The sequence below is a fragment of the Oncorhynchus tshawytscha genome, linkage group LG01 (assembly GCF_018296145.1).
Source record: "Oncorhynchus tshawytscha isolate Ot180627B linkage group LG01, Otsh_v2.0, whole genome shotgun sequence".
Taxonomy (NCBI): Eukaryota; Metazoa; Chordata; class Actinopteri; order Salmoniformes; family Salmonidae; genus Oncorhynchus; species Oncorhynchus tshawytscha.
In genome coordinates, this window is record NC_056429.1 from 38,118,293 (window position 1) to 38,138,520 (window position 20,228).

At 40.5% G+C, this 20,228-nt stretch overlaps 1 protein-coding gene across 3 annotated transcripts; it reads left to right on the top strand.

The window, feature by feature from the left end:
* The first annotated feature begins 1,376 nt into the window (after positions 1–1,376).
* LOC112250281 (cytochrome P450 2J2) lies at positions 1,377–18,360 on the top strand. Of its 3 annotated transcripts, XM_024420311.2 has the most exons (10): positions 1,377–1,697; positions 1,911–2,103; positions 3,696–3,740; positions 3,978–4,127; positions 8,039–8,199; positions 14,193–14,369; positions 14,814–14,955; positions 15,203–15,390; positions 15,718–15,859; positions 17,675–18,360. In XM_024420311.2, exons 1-10 carry the CDS (start codon positions 1,497–1,499, stop codon positions 17,848–17,850), a joined length of 1,575 nt encoding a protein of 524 aa, XP_024276079.1. In that variant the 5' UTR covers positions 1,377–1,496; the 3' UTR covers positions 17,851–18,360. The 3 variants fall into 3 exon arrangements, with proteins under 3 accessions (XP_024276079.1, XP_024276087.1, XP_042176916.1); XM_024420319.2 differs by lacking the exon at positions 3,696–3,740; XM_042320982.1 differs by lacking the exons at positions 1,377–1,697; positions 1,911–2,103 and adding an exon at positions 3,339–3,462.
* Positions 18,361–20,228: the final 1,868 nt, after the last annotated feature.

Here is a 20,228-nt window from a genome sequence, read left to right on the forward strand (position 1 = left end):
AGTCGCAGTTTTGTTTCACCAGGGGTGATGGTCGGATTCGCGTTAATCGTGAAAGGAATGAGCGTTACACCGAGGCCTGTACTCTGAAGCGGGATCGATTTGGAGGTGGAGGGTCCATCATGGTCTGGGGCAGTGTGTCACAGCATCATCGGACTGAGCTTGTTGTCATTGCAGGCAATCTCAATGCTGTGCATTACAGGCAAGACATCCTCCTCCCTCATGTGGTACCCTTCCTGCAGTCTCATCCTGACATGACCCTCCAGCATGACAATGCCACCAGCCATACTGCTCGTTCTGTGTGTGATTTCCTGCAAAACAGTATTGTCAGTGTTCTGCCATGGCCAGCGAAGAGCCCGGATCTCAATCCCATTGAGCACGTCTCGGACCTGTTGGATCGGAGGGTGAGGGCTAGGGCCATTCCCCCCAGAAATGTCCGGGAACTTGCAGATGCCTTGGTGGAAGAGTGGGGTAACATCTCACAGCAAGAACTGTAAAATCTGGTGCAGTCTATGAGGGGGAGATGCACTGCAGGACATACAGTTTTTCTCAATTGCTAAAACACAATTTCTGAAACCTTGCTCCATTTCCTGAAAACATTTAACACAAATGTCATCTTCAAGCACTATTTGCATAACCTCTGACTCCTCTTGCAAAATGAAACATTCGCCTCAGAACAGTTTTACCTGTGTTCAAAATCAAACACTGCTCTCATATCATAAACAAAGTGATCAAAATGATATACACTCTCAAACAGTCAGTAAACAATACACCAAAAAATAGAAAACACATTGTTCAAAACATACAATCCTCAGGGAGAAGTACATTTTTTATCAAAAAAAATGTTCAAATTTCTCCGTCATTGTCTTTTGATGAACGAAAACATGTTCTATCATAGTAGCTCAAAATTGATCAGAAATGACTACTCTGCTTTGCTCTTTTCAATTTTGTTTTTTGTTCTTCCTCCTCCTTGTACCACTATTTTTTACAGTACTGTACCCTGCATCTCACAAACTTGTCCTTTGTCTCTGTGATACTGTAAATCTTGTTCTTTGTTGATATGAACCTGCAACCAGTCAAAATCTATTGAGCAGTCAGTACTGTTAATAAATGGAAAGCACAATGTTCAGGGCCATACAATTTTTCCATTTTACAGTATACAGCCTACAATGCACTGTACTACAGTAAAGTAATATTGCAAAGGACTTAGCAACAAAGCTGAAATCTACCTCTATAGGAGGAATTATGTGTAGTCATTGTGCAACCATGGTTTTCTGAGGAGAGAAAAAAACTCTGTACAAAGGGGAAATGCATGAACTCTGAGTTGTTATGGTAATAGCACACGCCCAGTCCCAAGTCTGAACACACACAACAGTGGTTATTATGACATTACTTTGGAAGCAGAGAGATAGGGAGCAGGTTACAGAGAAATCACTGGCACGTCATTCCTCTGTTTAGTTTCTGTGTGCTTTTTTTGAGTCAGTTCCACTTGTAGTGAGATGAGCAAATTACTTCATTATTCTGTTTTGGAATGGTTGGACATAAAGACTTTTTTGATTTTCCTCTGTGTTTTCTTGGTACTTGCCGACCTCCTGAAGAACAAAACTCCAAAGAATTTTCCTCCTGGACCTTGGTCATGGCCTTTCATTGGCAACATGTTTCAATTTGATCCTGCTAAGATACATCTTCAGTTTGAAGAGGTGGGTTTACTAAACGCTAGCCTGAGTATCATTCTGTTTGTGCTATCATTCCAACTCCTTGTCAATCATTGTCATGCCAGACAAATGTTTGGCTTGTACTGTAATGGAGCAATGGAGTTGGCAAGAGCACAATCAGATATGGCACCAGGCTAACTTAATGCTGCTTAGCACTCTTTTGATGACAAACTTTATTTGTTGTTGTTCTTCTTGTAGTGTGAAAAAAAATATGGAAAGATCTTCAGCCTTCGAATTCCTTCAGCAAACCAAGGGCCAAAGTGGGTTATTCTGAGTGGATACGAGATGGTGAAAGAGGCCTTGGTCCACAATGGCGACAGTTTTGTAGATCGTCCCTCCATTCCCTTATTTGAAGATATATATTTTGGAAGTCAAGCAATGGGAAGTAAAGGTAACGTTCACATACTTTATACTTGTTACGACCTGATCTGTTTCACCTGTCCTTGTGCTTGTCTCCACCCCCCCCCTCCAAGTGTCGCCCATCTTCTCCACTTATCCCCTGGGTATTTATACCTGTGTTTTCTGTCTGTCTGTGCCAGTGTTTCTTGTTTGTTCAAGTCAACTAGTGTTTTGTCTCAGCTCCTGCCTTTCCCCAGTCACTCTATTTCTCGTCCTCCTGGTTTTGACCCTTGCCTGTCCTGACTCTGAGCCTGCCTGCTGTCCTGTGTCTTTGCCACTACTCTGGATTACCGACCTCTGCCTGACCTGACCCTGGGCTTGCAGGACATTGTCATCATCCTACAGTTATTAACTGATAATTGATTATGGATCATAATAATTTATTATTGTAGAAATATTACATATTTAGTGTATTAGTGTCAATCCTTAAAAATGGAAAGGTTGGGGGTTCGATCCCCATTCAAGTCCTACCAAAGACTCCAAAATGGGACCTCATGCCTCTTTGCTTGGCCATCAGTATTAAGGAGATGGATAGGGGGTAAGGCCCTGACAGGCTAGAATCCTGTCCAGGGTGTGTACTTTTACATCAAGCTGCCTCACGCTTGAGAAACAGAAGATGCACCTGCCCTTATTGGCTCTTCTGCCTCTGAAAAGGCTACTTTTCAAGGCTTACTTGCATCTTTGAGTGTATGGTACAAGTTAAGGCTTCTTCACTGAAAACTGTTCTTATACTTACAGTGGGGCAAAAAAGTATTTAGTCAGCCACCAATTGAGCAAGTTCTCCCACTTAAAAAGATGAGAGAGGCCTGTAATTTTCATCATAGGTACACTTCAACTATGACAGACAAAATGAGAAAAATCCAGAAAATCACATTGTAGGATTTTTTATGAATTTATTTGCAAATTATGGTGGAAAATAAGTATTTGGTCAATAACAAAAGTTTATCTCAATACTTTGTTATATACCCTTTGCTGGCAATGACAGAGGTCAAACGTTTTCTGTAAGTCTTCAAGGTTTTCACACACTTTGCTGGTATTTTGGCCCATTCCTCCATGCAGATCTCCTCTAGAGCAGTGATGTTTTGGGGCTCTCTAGCAAACTTCAGACGGGCCTGGACATGTACTGGCTAATGCAGGGGGACACGTCTGGCACTGCAGGATTTGAGTCCCTGGCGGCGTAGTGTGTTACTGATGGTAGGCTTTGTTTCTTTGGTCCCAGCTCTCTGCAGGTCATTCACTAGGTCCCCCGTGTGGTTCTGGGATTTTTGCTCACCGTTCTTGTGATCATTTTGACCCCTCGGGATGAGATCGTGCGTGGAGCCCCAGAACAAGGGAGATTATCAGTGGTCTTGTATGTCTTCCATTTCCTAATAATTGCTACCACAGTTGATTTCTTCAAACCAAGCTGCTTACCTATTGCAGATTCAGTCTTCCCAGCCTGGTGCAGGTCTACAATTTTGTTTCTGGTGTCCTTTGACAGCTCTTTGGTCTTGGCCATAGTGGAGTTTGGAGTGTGACTGTTTTAGGTTGTGGACAGGTGTCTTTTATACTGATAACAAGTTCAAACAGGTGCCATTAATACAGGTAACGAGTGGACGACAGAGGAGCCTCTTAAAGAAGAAGTTACAGGTCTGTGAGAGCCAGAAATCTTGCTTGTTTGTAGGTGACCAAATACTTATTTTCCACCATAATTTACAAATAAATTCATTAAAAATCCTACAATGTGATTTTCTGGATTTTTTTTCTCATTTTGTCTGTCATAGTTGAAGTGTACCTATGATGAAAATTACAGGCCTCTCTCATCTTTTTAAGTGGGAGAACTTGCACAATTGGTGGCTGACTAAATACTTTTTTGTCCCACTGTAGGTGTGGTTATGTCGAACGGGTATCCATGGAAGCAACAGAGGAGGTTTGCTCTCTCTACACTGAGGAACTTTGGAGTGGGCAAGAAGAGTCTGGAGCCATCCATCCAGATTGAAGCGCAGTGTTTGAATGAAGCCATTCAGAGTGAACAAGGTACAGTGGAAACTTGATATGGTTACAGTTCAATTCAAACTTTATTGTCCCTGCAAGGAAATTGATATACTTGTCAAAACAGATTTGGGTAGACACATGAGTTGCCTCTGTTTTGGATGCAACAGACATACAGCGATTAAAAACAGTTTAGATTTTCACGGTGAAAACAGATTCAGTTCAGATCAGGAGTCCAAGCACCAAGCAAAAAACATACAACAAAGCTGTATATGAGCTGTGGTGCTTACAGAGAAGTTTTGCAGACTGAAGTTCAGTGTAGCGATATAAAGCATTTTTAGATGCCCCTACCTGAGGTATTACAAAACACTAGCGTTTTTCCATATCTTTAAGGTCTCCCATATATGAAATGGAGGGTTCTGTAAAAATATTTTACTGAAAAAGTGGTTGCATATATAGATGTTGTGACACACACACCCTTTACCCCCTAAGGTCGATGTCAGCGCCCCCATGGAAATCTAATCATCATAATAAAAGAATTGGCCTAAAATATCCGCACACCTGTGGAAATCAATTGAACATAATACTAAAAAATCTCCATCAAAATCCATTTGTTTAAGCTAGTTTGTTTTGTATGGGCTGCTTCTCAAATACCGCTTCCGCCGATATCTGCCTTCCGCATCTGCAGTGAAAGGTTGCAGAGCCAGAGTGGTGTTTGTCAGACCATAAGATGTCCTGAAAATCGGTCTTCTCATGAAAACATCTAAGGAAATGTGAGACACTCATGAACAAGATGGTCTTACCGCACAAGCGTCTTGGGACTCGTCTGAAGTCGGTACAGCCGATCTGCCAGCTTCTGTCTGTAGTGTCCGAACAGTTTGGGCTACACACTAACATTATTATTTAAACATATTTTACCCCCTTTTTCTCCCCAATTTTGTGATATCCAATTGGTAGTTATGATCTTGTCTCAACGCTGCAACTCCCCAATGGACTCGGGAGAGGTGACGGTTGAGAGCCATGCGTCCTCTGAAACATTACCTGCCAAGCCGCACTGCTTCTTGACATACTGCACAATGGGACTCCTGGTCACGGCCGGCTGTGACACAGTCTGGGATTGAACCCGGGGCTGTAGTGGTGCCTCAGCACTTCAATGCTTTCAAGACTGCTGCTTCACTCGGGAGGCCAGGCTAAATATTAATATGACCCCTATGCGGAAAGGTATTCTCACGAACAAGTACATGTCGGTTGTTTTCCTCTAGGATGCTTACAAGACTCATCTGAAGGTTCCCGGTACCAGTTTAAAAAATGTTATGGTATTATGTATGAAGATAGTTTAGTGCCTAAAATAAGGGGATAACTACATTTATGGTGATCTTTCTTATATCTCTCAGATAGTACCAAAACAAATCAAATCAAAAGGAAGTTTGTTCTGAAGTGTCTCCTATCTGTTCCATGTAGGGAACCCTGTATAGGCCACGAAAGCACTTCCCCACTTTCTTTATTGACTTCCCTGAACTGTTGTCCTTGAGAACTATGATAAAACTCATTGTGTGATTTTAATATTCACTCCAAGGCCATTGAATATATTAATCTTTTGAGCTCTATTGACTTTATCCAACATGTCACTGGACCCACCCATTACCGGGACCATTCTCTGGACCTGGTTATTACCAAGGGCCTTCCAATTGACATATCCTCTACTGTTGATGTTGCTTTATCTGAATACCATCTTGTATTTTTTACTACCTTTTTGCCCATAGCAGAGGGTCATCTTGAACACATTATTAAGAAATGCTGTCTTACCTCTGAAGTTGCTACAGATTTTACTGTATGAACAATGCTCCATCACCTATTCTTCCTTCCTCTTGTCATGATTTAGTTGATAACTTTAATAGCAAAAATGAATAGTTCCAGTAAAGTTGATAAAGGCCAGATCCAAACGGAGAGCCCCTTGGATTAGTGAGGAAATGTATGAATTAAAGAGATATTGCAGAAAGGCAGAGCAGAAGTTGCAGGTCCATTATGATGTTCTAAGAGAGCAACTTGGCATATATAACAAGTCAATTAGAAATGCCAGATGACCTCATTTTTCTAACTCGATCACTAATAATCAGAATAATTTGAGAGCTCTTTTCGAGCAGTGGTGGCCTGATAAATCCTACCCCCGCAAATGTAGGTGAACTTTCCTCCACATCTAAATGTGATGAGTTTACAGCATATTTCAAAGATAAGATAACAAACATTAGGCTGGGTATCAGTGAAGCAAGACCTGATGAGAAGTTTATGTGCCCTAGCCTACCACGCAAATGCACTATGGGTTTATTTTCCCTGGTTGACACAGATATGCTCAGGAAAGTGATATCACAATTTAAGCCTTCTACCCGCCTTCTCGATTCTATACCAACCACCTTGCAAATTCAACACAACTAGTTTTTCAATGTGTGTTCATGTTTTGATCTCATTCACACACTTACAGTATATCAACAAGGACATGCGTGTGTCCTTAAATGGTGAGGAGACAAAGTAGCCAATCGTTGTTGTAGTTCTGTGGCCAAATTTCGGCCCTGCTAGAGCTGCCCCGGTTAACTGTGAGTGCTGTTATTGTGAAGTCAAAACATCTGGGAGCAACAACGGCTCAGCTGCGAAGTGGTAGGCTACACAAGCTCACAGAATGGGACCTCCGAGTGTCTTGAAGCGTGTAGCACTATAAAGTTTGGTTTGAGGAATAATGGTCTGGGACTGTTTTTCATGGTTCCACTAAAGGGAAATCTTAACGCTACAGCATACAATGACATTCTAGATGATTCTGGGCTCCCAACTTTGTGGCAACAGTTTGGGGAAGGCCCTTTCCTCTCAGCTTGACAATGCCCCGTGCACAAAGTGAGGTCCATCCAGAAATGGTTTGTTGAGATTGATGTGGAAGAACTTGACTGGCCTGCACAGAGCCCTGACCTCAACCCCATCAGGCTGAATTGAGATGAGAACTGCAAGCCAGGCCTAATTGCCCAACATCAGTGCCCGACCTCATTAATGTTCTTGTGGCTGAATGGAAGCCAGTTCCTGCAGCAATGTTCCAACAGCTAGTGGAAAGCCTTCCCAGAAGAGTGAAGGCAGTTAAGGTAGCAAAGGGGGGGACCAACTTCATACTAATGCCCATTATTTTGGAATGAGATGTTTGATGAGCACATACTTTTGGTCATGTAATGTAGTTGAAGTTCAAAAAAATTGTCTTGAGTACAGGTCATAAGTACAGTACACAAATCTGAAAAATATCTCTCATTTAAAACATGTACAGAGGTAATTGAACCACCAGTTAATGGTGATGTTGCAGGCATATTGGATATTGGACACCATATTGGATTTGGGTGGGGGGGGGCACATCATGTATAAAGTCCACAGAGGAACCTTTGAAATAACTGAGCGTTCAGTGTCTGGACCCACTTGCCTTTGAGCTGATTGCAATAGCCACAACATCAAAAAAACATAACTTTATGCACTTTTGTCAGGCAGGACCATACAGCACTGAATGAGAGCAAATTTGACCTGGAAGTTGTCTATTGAACAGCTATCAGAAAGTTACATTTGTATTCATAGTTAATATTTCCTCCTATTGTATCTGTTTACAGGTCTATATTTCCAAAATCCTTTAAGATATCCTAATGCTGTTTGTTTGTATATGTAGGGGATACAATTGACTACTTGTATTCAACATTTTTGCAATATCAGAGTTTGCGATATTGGGCCACATGAGCTTATGTATACAACCATCAATTTCATATATTGGAGACCTCAGAGGGGAAAAAACATGGTTGTGCTTTGTTATACCTCTGGTAGGGGTATCTCAAACAAATGCCCTTTTTGAGGATTGGCCACTAGCCTATATGGTGACATTTTACTTTTGATGTAAGCCATATTGCTTTTGTGGGGAATAAAGTTTCTTTTGGCCCATGCAGGAAAACCCTTCAGCCCCCAGATACTGATGAACAATGCTGTTTCCAATGTGATCTGCTGTCTTGTGTTTGGTGACCGCTTTGAATACAGCGATGACCAATTCCAAACCCTCCTGAAAACAATGAACGAGATTATTTACTTGGAAGGGGGCTTTTGGGCTGGGGTAAGTCTCTCTCTCTCTTATTCTATTTGTAGACTGCACATCATGTATTCAGTCCACCTTCTGTGGTTACTTACTTTGACTTGTTGACTACAATTGTCTACCCTAGAGGATAAAACCATATTAAATGCACTAATAGGTTTTTTAAATGTAAATATTATGGCCATCCATGAATTCAAGAATGATCAGGAAATCTGACTGGACTGAAGTTTTCCATTGAATCTAACTTTGTCAGAAACATACTGGCCATAGCTCTTTTTGCCCCAAATAAATGTAACTGCTCAGATAATTTCATATATAACGAGCTTTATAGATTCAATGTATTCAAATTGAAGGCACATAATATAAACTACACCCTTTAAAAATTGTATTTACAAAGAAAATAGTAGCCTAGTGGTTAGAGCGTTGGACTAGCAACCGAAAGGTTGCAATATTGAATCCCTGAGCTGACAAGGTAAAAATCTGTTGTTCTGCCCCTGAACAAGGCAGTTAACCCACTGTTCCTAGGCCGTCATTGAAAATAAAAATGTGTAAGTCTAGGCGTCCTGCTAGAAGAACAACTTCCGGTGAAACTGGAGGGCGCGCAATTCAAATAAAAAATCATAACAATTACGGATATTAAACATTTAGGTACATACAAGTGTCTTATATCGGTTGAAAGCTTAAATTCTTGTTAATCTAACGGCACTGTCCGATTTACAGTAGCCGTTACAGCGGCAGCATGCCATGCGATTGTTTGAGGACGGCGCCCCACATCAAAATATTTTTCCACAGGCACAGGTTTCATAAATTCACAAATAGCGATTTAAATATTCACTTACTTTTTGAAAATCTTCTTCTCATTTGTCATCCAAAGGGTCCCAGATATAACATGTAGTGTCGTTTTGTTAGATAAAATCCTTCTTTATATCCCAAAAAGTCAGTTTAGTTGGCGCCATCAATTTGATTAATCCCCTCGTTCAACATGCAGAGAAAGGAATCTGAAAATCTACCCCTAAACTTTGTTTCAACAAGTCAAAATACATTTCTATCTACTCCTCAGATACCCTCAAATGTAATGAAACTATAATATTTCTTACGGAAAGAAGTATGTTCAATAGGAACCGATTTTTAGCAGGTGCGTTCTGTCTTCATCGCGCGCATACACACATTTCCAAGACTGTCCCTGTACTAAAACTGATCTTTCTTATTAGTTTTGGAAGTTACAAGCCTGAAACCTTGAACATAGACTGCTGAAACCCTGTGGAAGAATTGCATCCTGAGCACTAGAATTTAGTATGCCTCTAATACATTCCATTGTAAGAGCATGGGCTCTCAATTTCCAGTTGGATTTTCTTTGGATTTTCTCCTACCATATCTATTGTGTTAAATTCTCCTACATTATTTAAACATTTCTACAAACGTCAGTGTTTTCTTTCCAATGGTACCAATTATATGCACATCCTGGCTTCAAGGACTGAGCAACTGGCAGTTTACTTTGGGCACGTCAAAAGGTGGAAATTGAGACTTGCCTAGTTAAATAAAAATGACATACCTCTGGTGCCAAATTCATCTGTAAAAGCACATCTTGGAGATTTATGGTTGTGGTCTTGTGACTATTTTGAGAAATCATTTGAAACTTCTAAGAATCATACTAGACAGCTTAATAATGCATGATATATGATTTATTTGTTGATAAGTACAACTTTTTTAATGGTTGAGTGGCTACCTTTTGATCTTTTTTTGCCCTGTAGTTAATGTCATTTTAGAAGCCTTTGTTAAGTGCAAGTGATATAAAACACCAACTATCAGTTGGTATGCTGTAATATATAATTACATATTCACTAATAGCAATTGCTGAATTGTTGTTCAATCTAATTCAACAAAATACTGTATTGCTGTTTGCTGTATATTTAATGCAGCATTCTGTACATTATGGTGCATTGTGGAAAAATATTGTGGGAGTGGAAAGAATCGCTTGCTCATTAACATATTTTAAGGCTTCAGTGGCTATATTTGTAGCACCAGTTAGTGAGAGTCATGTACAAATTGAAGTTTTATCTGGAAGTAGTTCCCTAACAATTGAATGTACAGTGGGGAGAACAAGTATTTGATACACTGCCGATTTTGCAGGTTTTCCTACATACAAAGCATATAGAGGTCTGTAATTTTTGTCATAGGTACACTTCAACTGTGAGAGACAGAATCTAAAACAAAATCCAGAAAATCACATTGTATCATTTTTAAGTAATTAATTTGCATTTTATTGCATGACATAAGTATTTGATCACCTACAAACCAGTAAGAATTCCGGCTCTCACAGACCTGTTAGTTTTTCTTTAAGAAGCCCTCCTGTTCTCCACTCATTACCTGTATTAACTGCACCTGTTTGAACTCGTTACCTGTATAAAAGACACCTGTCCACACACTCAATCAAACAGACTCCAACCTCTCCACAATGGCCAAGACCAGAGAGCTGTGTAAGGACATCAGGGATAAAATTGTAGACCTGCACAAGGCTGGGATGGGCTACAGGACAATAGGCAAGCAGCTTGGTGAGAAGGCAACAACTGTTGGTCAATCACCCTCGGTCTGGGGCTCCATGCAAGATCTCATCTCGTGGGGCATCAATGATCATGAGGAAGGTGAGGGATCAGTACAGAACTACAGGGCAGGACCTGGTCAATGACCTGAAGAGAGCTGGGACCACAGTCTCAAAGAAAACCATTAGCAACACACTACGCCGTCATGGATTCAAATCCTGCAGCGCACGCAAGGTCCCCCTGCTAAAGCCAGCGCATGTCCAGGCCCATCTGAAGTTTGCCAATGACCATCTGTATGATCCAGAGGAGGAATGGTCTGATGAGACAAAAATAGAGCTTTTTGGTCTAAACTCCACTCGCCGTGTTTGGAGATAGTAGAAGGATGAGTACAACCCCAAGAACACCATCCCAACCGTGAAGCATGGAGGTGGAAACATCATTCTTTGGGGATGATTTTCTGCAAAGGGGACAGGACGACTGCACCGTATTGAGGGGAGGATGGATGGAGCCATGTATTGCGAGATCTTGGCCAACAACCTCCTTCCCTCAGTAAGAGCATTGAAGATGGGTCGTGGCTCGGTCTTCCAGCATGACAACGACCCGAAACACACAGCCAGGTCAACTAAGGAGTGGCTCCGTAAGAAGCATCTCAAGGTCCTGGAGTGGCCTAGCCAGTCTCCAGACCTGAACCCAATATAAATCTTTGGAGGGAGCTGAAAGTCCGTATTGCCCAGCGACAGCCCCGAAACCTGAAGGATCTGGAGAAGGTCTGTATGGAGGAGTGGGCCAAAATCCCTGCTGCAGTGTGTGCAAACCTGGTCAAGAACTACAGGAAACGTATGATCTCTGTAATTGAAACCAAAGGTTTCTGTACCAAATATTAAGTTCTGCTTTTCTGATGTATCAAATACTTATGTCATGCAATAAAATGCACATGAATTACTTAAAAATCATACAATGTGATTTTCCTGATTTTTGTTTTAAATTCCGGCTCTCACAGTTGACGTGTACCTATGATAAAAATGACAGACTTCTACATGCTTTGTAAGTAGGAAAACCTGCAAAATCGGCAGTGTATCAAATACTTTTTCTCCCCACTGTATATAGGGAACAGATCAGAGTTAGTGATGGGAATTCTTAATCACTTCTTTGAGCCGGCTCATTGTAAAAGAGACGGCTCATTTTGTTCCCAATGTAAAGCCCAAAAGGTGGGCTACAATTATGTCAGATCATGAAAAGCGAGTTCAAATACATTTTTTACCTGCCCACATAATTTTTTTTAACGCACTGAAAAATTCAGAGTGGACCAGATTGAAATGCTCTCTCCACTATTTATTGTTTCAGCAGTGAGGAGTCACTCTCTTTCAATAATTATTAATTAATAATTATTATTACAGAAAAACGTTGTTGAGTTGAAAAAGCAGCAAGAGCTGTTCGTTCGCAAACAACCCATCGCTAATCAGATTGGCAATGGGCCTTAACCCTCTAATGGTTGAAATTGTAACCATGACCATTTGATTTGTTTTGCCCTGTAATCATGGCCTGGTTGGAAGTTTTTGTTTCGGCCTCTGATAGTGCAAGTAATATAAATCAAGTTTTCATTAAAATGCGTCAACATACAAATGCCTAGCAGCCAACCTGCTTTTTCCAACCCCTTGTAAAATATGGTAAGAACTTTTTTACAGTTACCTTGTCACTTTGACAGTATTTTACTGTTTCGTTGCTTGACATTACAGTAATGTACAGGAAGTTGGCATCAAGTTACCTTGAATATCTCAGCAATGTATTGGCACTATCCAGAGTGATATATACAGTGCCTTGCGAAAGTATTCGGCCCCCTTGAACTTTGCGACCTTTTGCCACATTTCAGGCTTCAAACATAAAGATATAAAACTGTATTTTTTTGTGAAGAATCAACAACAAGTGGGACACAATCATGAAGTGGAACGACATTTATTGGATATTTCAAACTTTTTTAACAAATCAAAAACTGAAAAATTGGGCGTGCAAAATTATTCAGCCCCTTTACTTTCAGTGCAGCAAACTCTCTCCAGAAGTTCAGTGAGGATCTCTGAATGATCCAATGTTGACCTAAATGACGATAAATTACAATCCACCTGTGTGTAATCAAGTCTCCATATAAATGCACCTGCACTGTGATAGTCTCAGAGGTCCGTTAAAAGCGCAGAGAGCATCATGAAGAACAAGGAACACACCAGGCAGGTCCGAGATACTGTTGTGAAGAAGTTTAAAGCCGGATTTGGATACAAAAAGATTTCCCAAGCTTTAAACATCCCAAGGAGCACTGTGCAAGCGATAATATTGAAATGGAAGGAGTATCAGACCACTGCAAATCTACCAAGACCTGGCCGTCCCTCTAAACTTTCAGCTCATACAAGGAGAAGACTGATCAGAGATGCAGCCAAGAGGCCCATGATCACTCTGGATGAACTGCAGAGATCTACAGCTGAGGTGGGAGACTCTGTCCATAGGACAACAATCACTCGTATATTGCACAAATCTGGCCTTTATGGAAGAGTGGCAAGAAGAAAGCCATTTCTTAAAGATATCCATAAAAAGTGTTGTTTAAAGTTTGCCACAAGCCACCTGGGAGACACACTAAACATGTGGAAGAAGGTGCTCTGGTCAGATGAAACCAAAATTTAACTTTTTGGCAACAATGCAAAACGTTATGTTTGGTGTAAAAGCAACACAGCTCATCACACCATCCCCACTGTCAAACATGGTGGTGGCAGCATCATGGTTTGGGCCTGCTTTTCTTCAGCAGGGACAGGGAAGATGGTTAAAATTGATGGGAAGATGGATGGAGCCAAATACAGGACCATTCTGGAATAAAACCTGATGGAGTCTGCAAAAGACCTGAGACTGGGACGGAGATTTGTCTTCCAACAAGACAATGATCCAAAACATAAAGCAAAATCTACAATGGAATGGTTCAAAAATAAACATATCCAGGTGTTAGAATGGCCAAGTCAAAGTCCAGACCTGAATCCAATCGAGAATCTGTGGAAAGAACTGAAAACTGCTGATTCTCACTGAGCTCGAGCTGTTTTGCAAGGAGGAATGGGAAAAATTTCCATCCAACCTCACTGAGCTCGAGCTGTTTTGCAAGGAGGAATGGGAAAAATTAATTAATTTGCAAATAAATTCATTAAAAATCCTACAATGTGATTTTCTGGATTTTTTTCTCATTTTGTCTATCATAGTTGAAGTGTACCTATGATGAAAATTACAGGCCTCTCTCGTCTTTTTAAGTGGGAGTACTTGCACAATTGGTGGCAGACTAAATACTTTTTTGCCCCACTGAATATCATAATCATGCTGCCAGGAACTATGTTTTTGTCAGAATTATCATTATTTTACTAGAAATTAGGGCCTTGAGGGGCTGCTGTGTTTGTAATTCCCTGGCCGAATTCTGGTTTCAGTCCATCCCTGCCCTAACTCTGTCCTCAGATGTATAACATGATGCCGTGGGTCATGCGTCGGGTTCCTGGTCCTCACAGAAGGATCTTCACTGGCTGGAAGGAGGTCATCTCCTTCATCAACATCAGGATTCAGGAGCACATGAAGGACAACGACCCCTCCTCACCAAGAGACTTCATCGACTGCTTCCTCAACGAGATAGAGAAGGTGACGATGATAATGACAATGAATATCAGTGATGTAGTTGTAAAAAAAAAGTAGTTGAGTAAAAAGTGATTGCCATTCGCAGTGAATATAGTTATGCTCCCTATAGTATTTTTCCGCAGTAGGTAGGTAAGTGGTGTTTACGTACAGTATATGTTTACCCTCCTCTACGCTGATGATGATGAAGTCGGACTGGAGAATAGTATTAGGGAGTGGTTCTACATAATCAAGTAGTTTTTAAAGAAAGTGGTGGGTGCAGAGCACACTTACCATCCAAATGAATGTGGATTCAGAGCTATTATTTGTATTGCAACACATGTAAACATTTTTTATCCCATTTTCTTGACACATTGGTAATTTAGCTACAGCATCATCAATTCGTTAGATTGTCAAATATTTTTAAGTCTCTAGCATGTTGAGGTTGTTTTGCTGTGTTTTGTTCCACAGTGTGAAGATGACACAAGGGCTGGGTTTAACTTGGAGAACTTGTCCTTCTGCACTCTGGATCTATTTGTGGCTGGGACAGAGACCACCTCTACCACCCTCCATTGGGGCCTTCTCTTTATGATCAACTACCCGGAGATACAAGGTAAGTGCTTCCACCGCAATGACCCCTAGAGCATTTAATCAGTTCGTCAAAGCGATTGATCTTGATTGATTAATAAAAGGTCATTCTCTTACATGGAGGCACGCTTAGACCACACACACACACACACACACACACACACACACACACACACACACACACACACACACACACACACACACACACACACAATCCGTTTGCATGAAGACTTATTTGTGTTGTGTCTTTATATCTTGTATCCCTGTTGTAGCCAAGGTGCAGGCAGAGATCGATGCAGTTGTTAGGTCGTCGCGGCAGCCCTCCATGGAAGACAGGAACCGCATGCCCTACACTGACGCAGTCATCCATGAGACACAGAGGATGGGGAATATCATACCGCTCAACGTATCCCGCATGGCCACTAAAGACACTGAGGTTGGAGGATACACCATCCCTAAGGTCAGTCATCTCATCTCAAGCATAGAGATCATACACTTGTTCTACTTAATCATGTGATCTCACGGCGCATCCACTGCATGATTCAGCGCTTTATAAAGATGTATTCCTTATAACTACATTCATGTGTAGTATGTTGTCACCATGTGGTGTTTGTACATTTAGAAGAAGAATTAAATGTGTTTGGTTATCGTATAGGGACATCCTACACTTAAAAGTATATGCTTTTTTCCTTTTTCCGTATTATTTCAACTACACATAAAAGATTGATGCCATAACATTGTGTACTTGTTGATGAGATAATGTCTGTTGTTTTTTTCCCCCCCTCAGAACACCATTGTGCTTGGCACCCTCCAGTCGATCCTGTTTGATGAGTCAGAGTGGGAGACCCCTCACACCTTCAACCCTGGACACTTTCTGGATCAGGAGGGCAAGTTCAGGAAGAGAGACGCATTCCTTCCATTCTCTTTAGGTAATACTGTGCTACGTTTGTTCCATATCAGTTGACCCCCAAATTGGTGCCAAATAAAGCTGCCCTATAGGAAATAGTACATGCACAACTCATCTTCTTTACATAGTAATACTTGACTCGGTTTAATTGGTTTAACTGATTGACTTGAAGTTGAATCATTGACTTGCCTATATAGTTAGAGTACACCGTTAGACTTTTATTTGATCAATTACTTACTGTATACATTAATGGTATGATACTGTATTGTTATGTTCTAAATTCTGGTACAATAATCCAGATGGACCCAGAGAAACTGAAAACTGCAAAAAGTGCCAATGTATCCTCTAAGCATCGAGTTCGAGGGCATTATCACCTTTATACAACGGGTTACGAACATATTCAAACAATGATTTACATACACTAATGTTCAAAAGTTTGTCCTTGATTTTGAATGAAAAGCTAATGTTTTGACCATGAAAATAACATCAAATTGATCAGAATACAGTGTAAATATTGTTAATGTTGTAAATGACTATTGTTGCTGGAACACCAGTCTCAACGTCAACAGTGAAGAGGCGACTCTGGGATGCTGGCCTTCTAGGCAGTTCCTCTGTCCAGTGTCTGTTCTTTTGCCCATCTTAATCTTTTCTTTTTATTGGCCAGTCTGAGATACGGCTTATTCTTTGCAACTCTGCCTAGAAGACGAGCATCCCGGAGTCGCCTCTTTACTGTTGACCTTGACTGGTCTTTTGCAGGTACTTTTTAATGAAGCTGCCAGTTGAGGACTGGTGAGGCATCTGTTTCTCAAACTATTCACTCTAATGTACTTGTCCTCTTGCTCAGTTGTCCCCTGGGGCCTCCCACTCCTCTTTCTATTCTGGTTAGAGCCAGTTTGCACTGTTCTGTGAAGGGAGTAGTACACAGCGCTGTACGAGATCTTCAGTTTCTTGGCAATTTCTCACGTGGAATAGCCTTCATTTCTCAGAACAAGAACAGACTAACGAGTTTCAGAAGAAACTGTCAAATATATCAAAAAGAGTTCCAACGAAAAGCAGGTGTCTCCAGGCCTTCTGCAGGGATATGGGTCAGGGAGCACCAGCAGGTGTCTCCAGGCCTTCTGCAGGGATATGGGGAGCGAGCACCAGCAGGTGTTTCCAGGCCTTCTGCAGGGATATGGGGAGCAAGTACCAACAGGTGCTTTATCATGCAGAGGTCCGCTGGCTTTCCGGGGGTAAACTGTTGGGCCGCTTTTATGAGCTTCGAACATTTCGATTGTTAGGAATGGCTCACCCATGTTGCCTATCTGGCGGTTATGTTTGATCATCTGAATTTGCTCAATGTGTCAATGCAAGTGAGGGGGTACAATAGATTTGAACGGACCAAAATGAAGAACTTGCTAAGAACATTGTGTAATATGTCACTGCATGGGTAATTGGATTTCAGTAACATTTTTGGTACTTATAAAATGGATTACCGTCAAATGGATTACAGTAGCTGTACTGCTAAATAAATTGAGGCCAGTAAGTTATTTTACAGGAAATATTTTACAGTGTACGTTAGTGTTAGTATCCCAATCCAAAGTAATTGTTCTGTACTTTACAGCATGTGTCAAGTTCATTCCAATGGATGGCCGAGTGTCTGCAGGTTTTTGCTTCTCTCTTGTACTTGATTGCTGAATTAAGGTCATAATTAATAAAGAACTCTCCTCACCTGGTTGTCTAGTTGAAAGGAAAAAACAAAAACCTGCAGGCACTGGGCCCTCCATGGAATGAGTTTGACACCCCTGCTTTACAGTGTCAGTTAGAGAAGGTTTACTGTGATTGGTTCCCTCCCCAGGTAAGAGGGTGTGTCCTGGGGAGCAGCTAGCCAAGATGGAACTCTTCCTGTTCTTCACCTCCCTGCTGCAGAGGTTCACCTTCTTCTCTCCCCCAGGGGTGGAACCCAGCCTGGACTTTCAGATGGGGGTTACACACAGTCCCAAGCCTTACCAGCTGTGTGCAACACCTCGATGAGTCTTCCACAGCTGCCCTATTCATTATGTTGCTGGGGTTTAAAAATTAATTATTGGAGGGCCAAGTGTCTGAAGGTTTTCACACCTCCCTTGTACTTGATTGATCAACTAAGGTAATTGATTGAAACTTCCTTTGCCTGGTTGCTTAGGTTTTAAATTGACACAAATGAAAAGGAAATGAAGTATTTCTTAACACCAAACAACTGAAAAGGCTGCAGATGGAGAAAACACACTCACGTAATGACACTACACATACCAATAATACTCTACATATCAAGATCTCAAACCATATGTTGTAGTCCTAGATTAAACTTGAATAAGAAGGACATTTTTGATAATGTAGGAGTGTTTTAGATTTTCAATGTAAATGTACATGATTTACAATGTAAACATACTACATGTCTTTCATGTATATGGCATATCTGAATGTATTTGACCCATGGTCTGGTGGATTGTGATTTCTTATGTACCTTTTTATTTTCTATCAAGGCAATATACACTACAATATACACTTCGTGTTTTTCTTTATTTTTACTATTTTCTACATTGTAGAATAATAGTGATGACATCAAAACTATAAAATAACACATATGGAATCATGTAGTAACCAAACGAGTGTTAAACAAATATTATTTAATTTTTCAGATTCTTCAAATAGCCACCCTTTGCCTTGATGACAGCGTTGCACACTCTTGGCATTCTCACAACCAGCTTAATGAGGTAGTCACCTGGAATGCATTTCAATTAACAGGTGTTCCTTCTTAAAAGTTAATTTGTGGAATTTATTTCCTTCCTATTACTTTAACAGAACGTTTCCTAAAAGTTCAAACATGATTACATTTCATTTCAATTTTGGTAATGTTCTATGAATGTTCTCCAACTGTTTTGACATTGGGAATGTTCTCAAATAGTTCAGAGAATGTTATCAATGTTCTTCTGTGGGAATTTCAGTAATGTTTCCATGTGGTTCTATTTAAAGTCATGTTCTTAAATTGTTCCGAGAATGTTAAGAAAACATTCCATAAAATGGAAACGTGGAGGCAATTATTTTAAGTAAGACTTTCTCATGCCATTAACCAGCATTTCTCTCATGTTCTATTGGTTTTAATATCACCTTTATTTTGTTATACACAAGCCAAAAGGCACAATCCTAGTCAGCCAACCCATCATAGTAGTTGCTATTATATTCCACCTATTGCTACATTTCTAACAGATATTGTTCTGTCACGTATGAAACTACCCATTAGGTGTGTGCTTTAGAACTATGTTTTCCGCGATTTGCATTTGGGCAAATGTTTGAAAATGATGTTTTATTAGCTGCTTCATTACAGGAATATTGCATGTTCAATAATAGACTACAGCCTTTTGACTGTAAGACGATAAGCTTGCCATTGTTGCATGTTTCCATTAAGCTCTTAATGAAAAATGTCCGGTCCTTGTATGTACGCATAGTATCAGAGGTTTCACTCGCCAAAATATGTTCAATATAAGTCCAATGCGTTTCTATGGGCTTATTTTGGGCATAAACTTGTTTCCTGTCTTCCCGCCTTGGGACGACTCCAATTGTTAGGGTGGAAACATATGCATCTCGTCATTATATACAGATCTCTGATAGTACATTCTGTTGGTCACATCAATTTACATTTTAGAAAAAATTAACTGTTTGTTGACCGGTTTATTAGGGTCAGTTAGTCAGCAGCAAAATTGACTGAAATTTGCATCCCTCACTTCTACACAATCTAATATGACCCATGACCCTTCAAGCCAGCAAAAAGTAGAACAAAAAAGTAAGCAAAAATGCTCAGTCATCAAGCTAGGTAAGAGATCATTATTAAATATGTGAGAAGACAGAACTAGATCAGTGATCAGTGATAATTCAATCATCAATATTGAGTTGCAACTTTAACCAATAGCCTAACAAATTAACACATCTTACAAATAAAGTACAAATACTTTTGATTGTCTTATTAAGACATCCTCTATATTAAATTTCAGCCAGACTGCCAAGCCAGCCCGAGCCGACTGCACGCCCGACCCCCACCATTTTAGTCAATACTTCAACTCTCTCCCCATCATAACTTCCTTCCAATCTTTTTTTTATGTCTCAAGGGAAAGGTTTTGGAAAACAAAAGTTGAATGAAAACACATACACATGAACACACAGAAACAGTACGCCCTCCATATACAGTGCATTCGGAAAGCATTCAGAGCCTTTGACTTTCTACAAATTGTTACATTACAGCCTTATTCTAAAATGGATTCAAATCATCGATCTACACATAATGACAAAGCAAAAACATGTTTTTAGAAAATTTTGCAAAATTACAAATATGTATGTTATATTTACATACCCTTTCCTCAGTACTTTGTTGAAGAACC

Coding starts and splice junctions, on each gene's coding strand:
- LOC112250281 (XM_024420311.2), top strand. CDS start 1,497: ATGAGCAAATTACTTCATTATTCTGTTTTGGAATGGTTGGACATAAAG. Junction 2,104..3,695: donor TCAAGCAATGGGAAGTAAAG/GTAACGTTCACA, acceptor CCATTAATACAG/GTAACGAGTGGACGACAGAG. Junction 3,741..3,977: donor TCTTAAAGAAGAAGTTACAG/GTCTGTGAGAGC, acceptor GTCCCACTGTAG/GTGTGGTTATGTCGAACGGG.